Below are 15294 nucleotides of genomic sequence, written 5' to 3' on the forward strand. Positions count from 1 at the left end.
GATGAATAAATTGTGTGTGTGTGTAGTGTGTGTGTGTTTGTGTGTGTGTGTGTATGTGTGTGTGTGTGTGTGTGTGTGTGTGTGTGTGTGAGTGGGTGGGTGGGTAAACAAAAAGATCTGAAATAATAAAAGTATACAAAAATATTTTTGAATTTCAATTTGTCAATTCCCTCAAAATTATTTAGCGACATTTAGCGATTTTTCACCTTCAATATAGCGACATTTGGTTCAGTGTTGTTGCCGACAATGTAGTTTCATGTCTCGCACTGTGAAAACTGACATCGTTCAGTCATTGGATTATAGCAATTTATGTTCAGTTGAAAACTGCTGGCTTTGAAGCATGGTTCAAATCCTATGTTAAACACTAGATTCCCTTCTAATTGGCTGGGGAAGTCAGTGCAAAGCTCAGAGGATAGCCAGGGCAGAAAGAAATGAAGTTTTAAGAGAGATTAGGTTTAAAGCAAACCATCAGTTCGTGAAAGAAACTAAAAAAACATAATTCTGGTATACTATATCAGTACAAACAGTTGTTGGTTGAAAATGTTCAAAAGTCGCCAAAAATTTTATTGTCACCCAATTATATCTCAGTTGTGTGCAATGCCACCTATCCTTGTAGCTCAGGTCCTAGATTTAAATTTGTCCACATTAAAAAATGGCAAATGTTAGTTGTAATGAATATGAGATTAAATTTTAACTGTTGAACACGTACAGTGAATGCTGGATTGCAAAGTTTTGCAGCAGTGTGAAATCACATGTTGCTTATAAGTTGTCGATACTAAGTTGAGCTTCAGCTCTCTACCTGTTATTGGTACATGACGGTACACTTTGGGATGCACAACAGTAGCACTATAGCAACATGGCAAACCCGTGTTGTGTATCAACTGAAAAATAAGTAGTTTAACAAGTGTCTTTGAACATGAATGACTCTGTGATATGCCTTCACACAGCCTTGTTACTCCATGTGTGATTTATACCATAGCTGCTGATTACTCATATCTGCATGCATACAAACCAAAATTGCATCACTTTATAGCAAACATTCAACATTCCCACTCTTATGTCCATCCTGAACATAGTGACAAAGTTCTCCTTCTTGTTTTCTCCACATTTCACACTCCATGAGGTCGAAACTTAACTTAGCTCTAACAGCTCACACTGGCTCCAATCAATATCTATAGAGTGAAACGATTGCATCTGAGATTACTGAAACATGGAATAAAAAAAGCAAGGCTTAAAGAACTTAGTGGTTACCAGTTACTTGAAGGCTTTTAATGCTTTAGACTTAAGAGCATCTCTGAGTAGTGAAGTAACAATCATATACCAAATACAGAAATTGGGCCTATTTCCCAACATATAAAAATATCTGGTGACTGTGCCCTGGGGTCATTGACCGGTCACTGAGTATGTGTTTGAAAGAGGCTTAAATGATGAACACAGTCTGTGGAAGTTTGAAAATGTTTCATCACACTGATAAAACGAAGAGAGTAGCTGTGCTAAAGTCTTTAGTACTGCAATATTACAATATATTACCAATTTTCTCCCATTGATTCTAATTTTCAAACTGTGCTCAAAACTCATGTTGTGTTCAGAGATCACATCATTATTTGAATGTTACTGATAGTTAGTGAGAAAGGATGGAAATGAGTTTGGCGACTGTTTTTCCTGTTAAGTTGTCAATTTCGAAATCTACAAGCAGTTAAACCTATAATATGTAGACACAGGCAACAGATTAGCCCCTTTCTATTTTGAATTGTTATGTTTTTAATTTATTACTGTTGCTAAGGTTCCTTTCTCTTTTATTATTTTGTAGAAAAGGCAAACGAATAACAAACTATTTTGAATTGTTAAGTTTTTAATTTATTACTGTTGCTAAGGTTCCTTTCTCTTTTATTATTTCGTAGAAAAGGCAAACTAATAACAAACTTTTAAGTAAAATTTTTGGCATTCTTTTTCTTTAATTATTTCGAATGAAAAATCCATTTCGTAATCGAATATATCCATTTACTTTTTTAACAGATTCTGAATAGAACTGATTTCTTATTGATGAAACTAAAAATGCTCCATGATATGTAAATTCAAAATAGAGGGCAGAGAAAGGAAAGAGAAGGGATTACTGATGTCAGCTGCATTGGAATATTATGCAGAATCAGTGGCAATGATTGAAAATGTGTGCTGGACCGGGATTCGAACCTGGAATCTCCTGCTTCCTAGGCAGATGCGTTGACCACTGCGCCACCTAGCACAGAATGTTATCATAACTGCTCAGACTATTTCGGCACACTTCATGGCCGATCCACATTCTCACTGAACGCCACCTATTCACAGTCGCTGTCCATTCTTCCGTGCTTGCTACTCAGAGATTCATGCAGGAGGTCAGGCATACTTGTGCATCCGTACTGAAGAAGGCGGATCCATTGCTTATCATGCACCATGCCACCATGCATTCGTATAATCATATAAAAATGCTCCTTCAAAAAACTGAAATGAACAATTTAGACAGCAGGCAAAATGGAGCATTTAGCAAGAACAACTACATGACAATAGTTAAAATTTCACTAATGAAATAATCCAGTAGCCAATATTTATTACCCACTATGTTCTTAAATACTTGTTCTATAACGCGTTGATCTGTAAGTTGACTCCTTTAATCAGAAACATAATTCAAAGACAATACTGATACCAATCTTTCAGAAGCCCAGAACATAATACCTACGATAAATATTGCTGAGCTGCAACGAATAGCCTGACATGCGTCCTTTCACTCTGCTCCCAAAAATCGAAGGATTGTAAAGGACATCTGGTACATTATCGTCTGTGCATTACTGTACCGATTCTTATGTCACATGTGTGTTGTTCATTTTTAACTGCTGGTTAACTTGTTAGAATAGCACTGATAGCTTCTCCCATTTTCTATAATAACCCAGTATTTCAGTGCAATGGAAATTTTGTGAATCATCATTTATCCTTTCAAAAAAGTGTTTTATTTAATACCCAAAAATTTTAACGTTGCTCCTATGTCAAATTGATATACCGGTTGTTTATCTGATCATCAGTAGAAAATTTTAAAAAAATGTTATAAGCGTAACCAAGCGAATACAGAAAAATACGTGATAGTCATAACTAAAACAGCGGTATGTGTTTTAACAAGACGGTTTTTCCCATCCCTAGCGTCCAGGGTAATGGTTAAGAGTGTGTGTACGTGTTGGGGGGGGGGGGGGAGGGGGGTTGTTAGTTGGCTGAGCGAGATAGTATAGGTAAAAATTCACTGTGACGACGTTTTGTTGAGTTAGGAATGGGTTAAGGGTAAGCGTGTAGCAGGGGTAGGAAGTCCCACATTACGTACTTTCCACAGAGTTCCCATGACGTACAACCTTGGCGGATCTTGAAAATGAAACTGTCTAAACGAACTGTAAATTTGAAGACTCTGTCAAGTAATCCTACAAAGTGTGTAAGAAAATGGGAGTGCGTAAACAATGTATAGTATATTAAGCAAATTTTTGCTAGTATCAAATATTTTTGATAAATTGTTTGTAATTTATTCAGTTCAATGGTATAATATTTGTGCTAAAAGATTTAAGATGTAAATAAATAAACAAATAGATAAGGCAGCGATACGGGCTTTGTCGCATACAATCGACCCTTATTTCTATTTCAATAGTGGCAGGCCTGCACGACGACGCTTACAGCAGACGAGACCTGGCACATTGATAGTGTATTGTTTACTCTAGTCAGGCGAGAGGCATGGATGTGTGTGTGATTGTTTTTCTGTAAGTTGCATTGTTTGTAAATTCGACCTACAAATATGGATGAACTGAACAGAGTAAGTACATATGACACGTTATAATCCCTGAGTAATCTTTATGTTAACTTAGTGCACTAAGCACGAGTAATGTGATACTTGAAAATATTGTACAAGCAGTCCATAAACACATTTCCTCATTCTGTATTTGCGCAGTTATTTCAGCGAGTGCCTAACTGTACATCAGATGCTAGTGCATTGTTAGAAAAACATACTGTCTTGTTGTTCATTTGCTATGCCTTTTCAGAGGGCCATGGAAATAAGTTAATTAATTTAGTGATAAGCACTTTGAAATCCATGTTGTATGTCATTACTTTAGTTCCTCATCCCATACCGCACATAAATTGTTGCTGAATTAGAATAAGAGTTGTATAGATACCAAAACCCCTGCTAACGGAACGAGTGAATTCACAAGTATTATGTTAATGTCGCAGTCAACCGACGACTTTTTTTTACGAAAGCCTCCAACGTCTTCATGGATTTTAGTTCCGTATCTCTACGTGTTTATTTTGACAAGAGAACTCGACATAGAGCACTCGAACGCAGACACTTTACAGCATGAAATTAATGTCATACGCTGCACATTCTTTCATAATATTTAAGTAAAATATACATCCTTTGTTTTCTATCTGAAAAAAAGGTTGTGTATGTATGCGTATGAATTTACCTTGCAGTTTTCCCTGCATTGAAGTTCCCAAGTTAATTCTTATTTCATATTTACAGACACTGCTGGACCTGTCAGAAGATGATATGCGAAGGTAAGTGTAGTTGAGTATAATCTACTTGGAATTATTTGTCAGATGATAAACTTGTGTTGACTATTGAATTTGTAACACTTCCAATAAATCAGTTCATATTTGTTAACTAATAAATTATATATCTAGAAGCAGTCTTTTTTTTTTCTCCAACCAGCTGTGCTCCTCTTGATTGGCAGTGGGCTTAAAATTTGCAACCTGTAACCATAAAGTGAAATACCAGTATCTCATTTGAATGTACCAAGTAATTTGTTGATTTTTCCACCTTTGGGCATGCAAATATTAGGTGTTTTCAGTTATTTCCAGCATACGTTTGCTACAATATTTATAGCACTTAGTGTCTTCCCACCCAAGTCCTCTTGGGAATATTTCATATTGTGGATTAATTACAATGATGCATGCTAAATATGAAGGGAATATAGACCTAGCCATATCTACTGCACTACAAACAGCCATAATTTTGCTTAGGAGTATGTTGTGGGAAAACAGTACTGCAGAGCGAAGTAAGTCATTTGAAAGGCCAGGGAGAGCTGCTCAGCACTTCTTAAAAGTAAACCAAGACAGAATACTTCTCTTTACGCAGTCTCATGTCCATTGACAATGCCTAGACCTTAATTCAAAATGAAGTATGGAACCATTGCGTCTGTAGTGTTCCATATGCAGGAAATTGAGGCACCTCTTGCTTCAACCAAACCTAGCAAAGATCAGGCTGTGACGAAGTACCTGTTGGAAATAGTGAAGCTTGTTGGGTGTTCATACACTGGCATAAAAGGAAAGTCATCTACTTGTACACAAGACACTGAATACACATAACCAACTCAATAATATGCTTGATGAAGGCCAAGCGGTTTAATGGGATCTACCAACACGAGAAGTCAGTTTTGTCCTGTGATGTAATGGTGGTCTGCCATGTGACAACATAGGCCTAAATGTGCAAACAGATAGAGAATAGAACGCTGGTAGTATTTTTTGTACATTAATTAACACAAAGTATAGGCGAGGTGGAAAGGTGGGTGTTTGAGTTTGCGAAACTAACGAATGTGAATTAGTCGTGGTGACATACTGATCTGTAATATTGCCCAAGGATAGGTTAGGTTGAAAGTTGATTTTTTTATGAGTTTGTGAAATGGTATCAAGGGCTTAAGTCCATCTAGGCTGTGTTCAGGACAGTGGTTGGCTGTTTGCCTTGTCACTGCCAGTGAGCTGCAATGACAGGACAGGGCAAGTGTTTCTGAATGGTCCTGTATTTGTACATTGTCTCAAATGTGTCTATGTAACTGACAACACATTCATGTGCCATGGTATGCTCAATCAAATTTGAAGTGCAGATATGAATATTGTTACACATCTATTGCTTTATTGAAAAGGGTTGTGTTGTTTGACAACAAATCCTTTCTGCTAAATCATATTCACAGTTGTCAAGATGCAACAATTTTTCAGGTGAACATTGTGGTGGTATAAAATAGAATGATCACATAGGTTCAGTTGCAGGTGATCACTCCAGTTCATTGGTAGAATACTGGGAAAATGCAGTCAGCCTACAAAGGAGACTGCTTACAAAACAGTTTTGTGATCCTTCTTATTGTTAGATTGTGAGAGACCAATACAAAATAGATGTAACTGGGGGCCATTGACATAAGATAGTATTTTCTAATTTAATGATTATCTGTACCACAAAGCCAGGGTTGTATTAGAATCATTTGAGAAGCACGTTGTGGTTATTTCCTATAATTTACATCTGGAAATTGCCAAAGGCTCTCAGTTGCCATCTATAGTCAGTGATTGCTTGAGAACTATCAAAAAATATGTTTGTTTGGTGAATGTAAGTGTGTATACTGTAAGTTATGGGGGAAATACGGAAGCGTCCAATCCCGCCCGTCTGCTTTGACCCGTGACGTCACAAATATGGAGGAAACAAAAACATAGACACACACACACACACACACTTTCCACAAGAAGCCTAATGACACTAACGGGACAAGCGCGGGAAGTGGGTTGTTTTGGGTGGGGGGGGGGGGGCAAACTAAATATAAACAAATTTAGATGCCTTGCATAGCTACAACGTGTAAGTGAAGACAGCCACCTCCCCAGGGGTCGTAACCCCTGCAACCCATAGAAGATAAAGATGCTTCAGTAGCTGATTAGTGTTTTTTGTCTTTTTTTTTAAAAAAAATCTCACGGGATAGAACGAACAGATCAGAAAGATAAATATAATAAACTAAAACAGAAATTGGAGGAAACAGATAATTAAAATAAGTAATAAGTGTTTTTAAATTTAAAAAAAAAATCTCACGAGATAGAACGAACAGATCAGAAAAGTAAACAAAATAAGATAAAACAGAACTGGAGACAGCCACACTCAAACCAAACTCCGTGCCATTATGACGTCACACACGACAACACCCTTACGTCACGGGTCAAAGCCGACGCGTGGGATCGGACGCTTCTGTCGACCCAGTTATGGTACAAGTGTAATTTTTGTTGATAGTACTAGTAACATTCACAAGACAACACTCAAAAAGTATTGTAAACACATTGGCAAACCTATCACACAAACAACATTAGCAGTAGAGAGTATTGAGAAAAACAACTCGTTCTAGTTGCAGACAGAACAGACGAAGTAAAAGAATGTTTCTGTCCCCAAAATCCAAGCAGAGCGCCAAGAACAACAGATTACAGATTAAAAATAGCCAGTATCCCAGTACAAAATGGTTCTTACGGTGGGATGGACAGCTGAGGAAACTGATACATCTCATAGGTAACTCCTCTTTTGCTGCAAACTCCCCACCTCAGAAGAACAACAGATGGCAAGAAAGAGAAAAACTTTATTGCTAATATGACTCCCAAAGCACAGTGATTTCAGAATGCATCCCTTCTTGCACAGAGAACAACATTGTTTATGTATCCCCAAGAGACTTCCTTTCTGATGTGTGACATCTCTGTTCTGTGTGGTTACAGTCCCTGCAGAATGGAGAGAGAGCTGAAAGAGGCATTCTATTTTTATAAGGAATGTGTATCAGTTCTTGACCCTCTCCCTCACCGCCATCCTACAAGCAGTCACTGTATCAGTGCATGTTCTATCTATTTGCTGCCACATGAAGTTGTAGACAAAGAGTCTTGATTAATTCTTGTATTACGGATGAGTAACTATTTTTTATGTTTAAAAAGATACACTTTAATGTAACTTATTTGCTAACAATAAGCTTGAACAAGAAACAGCAGATAATGGACTGAGCAAAGAGTAATTACTATGATAGCAGTATCAAAAAAATACATAGAAAAAACATAAAAGCACTTTGCACAAATAACAAGACATAAAAAAAGTAGTTAACTCTCAACACTCTTCCATAATTAGTTTTCTTCATAATTTCTCAAGCAACCCGAGTCTGTGGTTTTCTCAGTACACCAGCAAGTTGACTTGAACTTTCCAGATGTTTAAACTTATGGTCACTCCATAATATTGCTGAATGAACTTCCTTTGAATGTCAGTATGATTCTTGTCTCTTGTTATTTTTCCTTCATAGTTATTCTTCAACGTATGTATGGCAGCTTGATTGTCAGTACACAGTTCTGCCAGTTCAGTCAAAACCTGAAATTTCAAGTTCTTGTCCAAGGTGTCATATCCAACATACACTGCTGATAGAACAGATTGTGGCTTGATATTCTGCTTGCGTGATTGAAGTTGCCACAAGACGTTGATTTCAGGAGTAACAGCAATGTGTCCTCTTCGCAAGATAAGAATCCTCTGCAGCTGGAGCATATTGTTGAGATATTACCTCCATAATCAGGATCAGGAAAGGCAATCAGTGTTGAGTCTCCATCAAAGAATATATCGAACTTCATGGTTCCTTATACGTACTGCAAGCGAAGTTCGACATTTTCCAATGGCTAACCATTGGTTTATTACTAAACCTGCGTAAGTAATTAACAGCAAAACTGACAAGATTTTCATTGACATCGACAAGATTATCACCATTCCACGCTCCATAGGTGGTGCTACTGGATTCAAATCATCAAACTTAAACCATTGTATGCATAGACTGATTTACAAATATTCCCTCTAAACTTATTTTAAATTCCATCCTAAGATATGACATTTAATATCAAAATATTCTGTGAAATGTAATTTCAAACTACTGATTCAGCTTGTTCAAACCTTCAATAATGCTGTCTGTCTGCCTGCCTTCCAGTCACTAACCCATCATCAACAAACAATGCTATAATGGTGCTTCTGTCTTCTTTATCTTCATTACAGTAGATACAATGATCATTATCAGTGTTAACAAATCCTAGTGACATCAGATAATTTGAGAATTTCTCATTCCAGATCCTTTGAGCTTGTTTTAGGCCATATAAACTCTTTTTCACCTAGCCAACTCTATTTGTGCCATTGTTGAATCCATGAGGTTGATTCATGAAGATTTCTTGTTGCAGATTGCTGTATAGAAATGCGGTCTTTACATCAAAAGTTGTTATTTTCATTGTATATGTAGCAGCAAGCCTAAGAAGCAGTCTAATTTATTCATAATGTACTACAGGACTAAAGGTTTCTGAATAGTCCAGTCCTTCCTCTTGCAGCTAGTACAATTCAGCAGGACTTTTTCTTTTTATTGGACTTCTTCCACTTTTATTTAATGTAAAGACTGCATAATTTATCATTTTGGCCCACATATTCTCATTCAGTCTTCGTGCATGTATTGCTGATTGTGATGACTTGACAACTGTACTTATTTCTCTTTCAGTCCTTCCATTTTGTTGAGCCGTGTATGTGTTGATCCTGATGTGAAACACTCCAAGTTTACCTGGAAGCTTTTTTGTGAGAGCATTCTTTATTTCGGTGCCGTAGGCAGACTTTAAACGTTTTACTTCCTTCCCAAACTAATTTTCTACCATTTTCAAGAAAGTTTCTGATTTGGCAATTGTTTCATCTTCAGTAAATATAGAGTTTGGAAATGAGAAAATTCATCTTTAAACAACAGAAAACAACTTACTACTCCTAGCAAAGTGAGGTTAATTTCAAAAACAAGTTAGCATAAATTACATCCATGGTATTTTCTGCAATCTTCATATTTGTAGGATGACATTTGGTATGTTGTTTGCAATATATCCATATATACAGCAAACCCATACATACTCATTTCAGTCATCAGCATAAACAGTGCCATTTATTTTCAGTGGGTCTCTGACATATGCGACATTCTGATGTGCTAACTTTTCGAGCCACATTTTAATTGAGATTGCTGTCGTACATTTGTTGGACTCCTTTGAACAAAACAACATTTTGTACAGCTGTTGCTCGTATCTGCATATTGCTACAGTTTCCAAATTGTCAGTGATTTTGAAAACTAAGAGGTCCGCATCTAGAGACTGAATATATCCTTTATCTAAGACATGAATAGCAGAAAATTAAAGTTTATATTCTCCTGAACAATGTCACATCACTGTTCTCCATTCTCCAAGTCAATGTTGCCCACTCGAGTTCCTTCTAGCATCGCCAATCGAGACTTTCATACATTGATTTAGTTTTACTTAATTTATTAACCAGCCCATTCTAAATGTCATGCGTTGTTGGTGCCAATATTTCGGTACAAAGTAATTTCTCAATCAGGCTGCAAATTAATGTCATTTATATTGGCAGCAGGTAATTCACCATTGACTAGTGCTTTCATTTCAAACCTATTGATTCTTTGCTGTCAGATTTTTTGCTTATGTTATTTTTGTCTAATGTTACATTTGGGAATTCCCAGGCAAGATGACCACACTGTTTGCAGTTGTTGTGTGAATAGTGGTGTCTACAAAATGCTAAATATTTGTCACGTGGTTTGTTTCTGTAGTTTTTCTTTAAAAGTCCAGTTTTGTCACATTTGAATTATTGAACTGTAGGCTACTATTTTGCTGACTTCCATTGCCAAAATGTTTATTTTGTTTTGAGATGAAAAGATTTTGGGACATGTTTGACTGTTCTGTCTCATTTAATCTATCTTCTCCCAGACATAAACATTCAAATAATATTTTTGTCAGATGTTGCTGCATTATCCCATGTGGTACAGAAGTGATGAAGTTGTGATGTACCTAGTGAGGTGGCGCAGTGGTTAGCACACTGGACTCACATTTGGGAGGATGACATTTCAAACTCACTTCCAGCCTTCGTGATTTAGGTTTTCTGTGATTTCCCTATCTCTTCAAGCAAATGTGGGGATGGTTTTTTGAAAGGGCATGGCCGATTTCCTTCCCTCATCATCCTCTAATGCAAACTTGTGCTCTGTTTCTAATGACATAAAACACATTGGTCTTATTCTCCTCCCATTTTGGCAGTAACATTCGGAGAATTTGCAAATAATCTGGCTGTCTTTCATAGCTTCACCTTCTGCCACTGAGTCGCCTGCATATTCTTGAATATGAATACAGTTCTGAATAGCTGACTTACTAGTATCGTATTTGTAACTAAACAAATTTCTCTCCAAACTTTCAATTGTTAAATCTGATATATTGCCATGTTACGTTTCTAATTCTTCAAGCTTTTGACTAGCAGACTTACAGTTTACTATTTTCCTGGCTCTATTGCTGCTGAGATTCAAACCTACAGAAATTTGTCTCTCATGATCTTTCTCAGCCCAAGACTTTACACTTCGTTCAGGTTCTCCTCCTGTTGGTTTAACTTTCTGTCTGGCTGCTACTGAAGACAACTTTTTCGACTTTAATGCTAAGTCTAGTGTGAATCGCAAGGATACATAATTGACAGTATACTCACCAAGCGGTGGCAGAACACACACATGAAAGAAGAGTAAAATTAGGGCAGTTTTGAAGCCAGTGGCACCTTCTTCTTCCACCAGAATGGTTGAAGAGGAGGTAGAAGGACTTGAGAGATCTAGGAAAGGGGGTGGATTTCGGAAAAGTCGCCCAGAACTGTGAGACGGGAGACTTACCGGACAGGACGAGAAGGAAAGACCGATTGTTGGGGACTGCATGAAACGAGATTTGAAAATCTCAAAGTTTAAAGATGGAAGACAGGGTAATGTGCAAGGCACAGATTACTGCTAAAATATTGTGTACGAGTTAATCAGAGTGAACAACTAAGTGCATTGTACATAACAAAGGTGGGAGGGAGATGGCAAAAAATAGACTGGTAAGAAAATTTAAGATGAAGAAAACTGACACGGAATGAAGAAAGGAGTAGTTACTGTGAAGAAAATGCTGAGGCGGAAGAAATTAACTCATATTTGTTCGGATGCAGACTCTTTACGGCAGTATATCACCATTCTCACCCCAGCCATCACTGGACGTAATTACCTGACGAGTCTAGTTGAAAAGCAGATTTCCCAGGCCATCACACCCAATCCTGGTACTGACGATTCCTCCAAAAAAAATAACTATGGAGCACACCACCGGTCACTCAGTATTATCCTGGTTGGACTGTGTTAATCAGTTACTTCGACAGGGCCATGACTTCTAAAATCATGCTCTGAAATGAGATCCATTCCAGCTGAGATTTTGCCCACCACACCTAGAATAGCTTTTCATCGCGCTGCCAATCTCAGACATATTTTTGTCAGACCATATGGTTCTTCTGCTCCCACCTCTCTACCCTATGGCTCCTACCCCTGTGACTGTCCCCACTGCAAGACATGCCCTGTGCATTCTTCTACCACCACCTATACCAGCCTGTAGCTGGCAAAACTTATACTATCAAAGGGAGAGCCACCTGTGAAATGACACATAATATATCAGCTGTTACGTAAATATTGTTTGGCCTTTTACATCAGCCTGACTACCACCAAATTCCCCCCCCCTGTGGGCCCAGGGGTTAGAATAGGCCCAAGGTATTCTTGACTGTCATAAGAGATGACTAAATGGATTACATGGTGCGTCGTATCCATCGTGCATCAAGATCTTTAGCCCACTTTCTCGTCGTGATGTTGCAGTCCTGCCCATCCTCCATCTTTTGAGCGAGGACACCTTCCTGGGTGCGTTTTCCTCCACCCAATATGCAGTGTCATTTTCTGCGCCGATGCGGACCATGGAATTCTTTGCACCTCATATCTAGCATGGTAGCCAGTCTATTGTGGTGGGGCCACCTTGTACCCTATTGGGGTTGTAGCCCCCTGACTACACAGGGTCTCTCTGCTGATGCCTGTGTCGTTAACTCCCCACATATGCCAAAGAGTAGATGTGCGACACCCTGGGGCATCCTGGCCATCCTGCCAGGTGGCCTTCGCTGCATATGGGTCGGTGGCATCAGGGCAGATGACACACGATGAAGCATACCACATCATCACTTGCTGGTGATCAAATACCAGCAGTCTCTAAGCATTCCTAGTCTCAGTGCAATGAATGCAGAGAAGTATGATCCTAAATTGTTCCCCCTCCCTGGCCACACCATGGGAGGAATGCCAGGCTAAGGATGGCAGTGAACCCTATTTGCCCCGGTACCTCGTATGTACGAGAGCTGATGGGGACTCCTTTGTCTCGATGAAGCCTCAGTTTTTTGTAGAGCATTTAGAGGACAAGTTTGGGGAGGTGGAGGGCTTGTTCAAAATGTGGGCAGGGTCAGTCTTGATAGAAACGGCATCCTCTGTCCAGTCACGGGCATTATTCGCTTGTGACAAGCTGGGGGATGTTACCGTTACCATCACACCTCATAAGAGCTTAAATATAGTCCAGGGTAGTATATTCCACAGGGACCTTCTTTTGCAGCCTGACGGCAAACTGCACGCCAACTTAGAGCGATGAGTAGTTCATTTCGTCTGGCACATCCATCGGAGTCTGAGGGATAATCAGATTGCCACCAGTGCCTTCATCTTGGACTTTGAGGGTTGCGCATTACCCGAGAAGGTCAAGGTGTGATGCCAAGCCATATATCCCTCCCCCAGTGCAGTGCTTTAAGTGCTGGAGGTCCTGCCATATACCCTTCCCGCTGTACTTCCAGCATCACGTGTCAAGATTGTGGACGTCCATCCCATCCCGATACTCCATATGCCCCACCTCCCGTCTGTGTCAGCTGCGGAGAGCATCATTCCCCTTGCTCATCAGACTGCAGGATTTTACAGTGAGAAAGAAAAATCATTGAATACAAGACCCTGGACCGACTAACCTACACTGAGGCCAAGAGGAAATTTGAGCAGCTACATCCTGTGGCTATGACCTCCTCTTATGCGCTGCTACGAGAACAGTTGTAGCCCCATCAGTTCTGCGAGTTCCAGTCGGCCCTCAGAGCCGGAAGACTTCACCTGCCCCCTTGGTGGTGGGGGGCACTTCCCTCCCTGTTGCTCCCGCACCACCTACCTCGGGAGCACTGTCCCCCCAACCATTGGGGACACCAGTCCCCACTTCTCAACTAGAGAAGCGTAAGTTTTCTTTGGCTCCTCTCGCTGGGAAGGAGTCTCTTGGGTCACTCCCTTCCCAGATTTCTGCTAGTTGTAAAGATGACACCAGCCAGTGGCTGAAGTGCCCAAAAGCAGCTGGTCGTAGGGCTTCACGGTCATCCTCAGTCCTGGAGACAAAATCAGTGAAGCCCTCCCAGACATAGAAACCCAAGGATCAGCGAGAAAAATCCAGAAAGAAGACCCCCCCAAGACCAAGGGAATTGCAGTGGCACCCACACCACCGCTGCCTACAAGCTCTGCGTCTGAGGATGAGCTAAAGATTCTGGCATCTGCTGAGGACCTAGATCTCACCAGACTGTCAGAAACATTAGATGTAGCCTGTTCAGGAAATAAGTTGGTGGCAGCAGGTGACCCTGAGGCGTAGTGTACCTCATTGAGTGTTTCATGCCTTCTCAATCTCACAATCATGTCATCCTCCAGTGGAATTGCGGCGGTTTTTTTCCACCACCTGGCTGAGCTACGGCAACTGCTAAGCTTTACACCTGCTTTCTGCATTGCCCTCCAGGAAACCTTGTTCCCGGCAATGCGGTCTCCTGCCCTTCATGGCTACAGGGGTTATTACAAGAACTGTAGTAAATATAATAGTGTGTCAATTGGAGTTTGCGTTTATGTCCTGAACTCAGTATATAGTGAACCTGTACCCCATCAAAGTCCTCTTGAAGCTGTGGCTGTCAGGATACAGATGACGCAGGAAATAACTGTCTGCAATGTGTATCTTCCTCCAGATGGTGCAGTACCCCTGAAGAATTGGCTGCACTGATTGATTAACTCCCTGAACCTTACCTACTTTCGGGAGATTTTAAGGCCCAGAACCCCTTGTGGGGTAGCACCATGCTTACTGGCCGTGGCAGAGATGTCGAAAATTTACTGTTCCAACTCAACCTCTGCCTCTTAAATGCTGGGGCTGCCACACATTTCATTGTGGCTCATGGTAGTTACTTGGCCATTGATCTATCAATTTGCAGCCCAGGTCTCCTCCCATCTGTCCGCTGGAGAACACGTGACGACCTGTGTGGTAGTGACCACATCCCCATCTTCCTGTCACTCCCCCGGCGTCATGCCCACGATTGCCTACCCAGATGGGTTTTAAACAAGGCAGGCTGGGTAGCCTTCACCTCTGCTGTCACTGTTGAATCTCCCCCACGTAGTGCCATCGATGTTGTGATTGAGCAGGTCACTACAACAATAATTTCTGCAGTGGAAAACTTGATCCCTCATTCTCTAGGTTGCCCCCCGTGAAAGACAGTCCCTTGGTGGTCGCCGGAAGTCATTGAGGCAATTAAAGAACATTGGCAAGCTCTACAGCAACATAAGTGGCACCCTTCCCTAGAGCAACTAATAGCCTTTAAGCAGCCCG

At 40.1% G+C, this 15294-nt stretch overlaps 1 protein-coding gene and 1 non-coding gene across 2 annotated transcripts in view; one reads left to right on the top strand and one right to left on the bottom strand.

Moving 5' to 3' along the window:
* Positions 1-2169: 2169 nt before the first annotated feature.
* On the bottom strand, positions 2170-2242 carry Trnap-agg (transfer RNA proline (anticodon AGG)). The gene has a single exon. It is a non-coding gene; the product is annotated as a tRNA-Pro (tRNA).
* A 1453-nt stretch (positions 2243-3695) lies between these two features.
* Positions 3696-15294, top strand: part of LOC126094573 (RING finger protein 121) — a 96027-nt gene continuing 84428 nt past the window's right edge. The window contains exons 1-2 of the mRNA XM_049909039.1: positions 3696-3820; positions 4523-4557. Of these exons, the coding sequence (XP_049764996.1) occupies positions 3803-3820; positions 4523-4557 (53 nt within the window). The 5' untranslated portion in view covers positions 3696-3802. The remainder of the gene's footprint in view (positions 3821-4522; positions 4558-15294) is intronic.

This window comes from Schistocerca cancellata, chromosome 8 (genome assembly GCF_023864275.1).
Source record: "Schistocerca cancellata isolate TAMUIC-IGC-003103 chromosome 8, iqSchCanc2.1, whole genome shotgun sequence".
Lineage (NCBI taxonomy): Eukaryota > Metazoa > Arthropoda > Insecta > Orthoptera > Acrididae > Schistocerca > Schistocerca cancellata.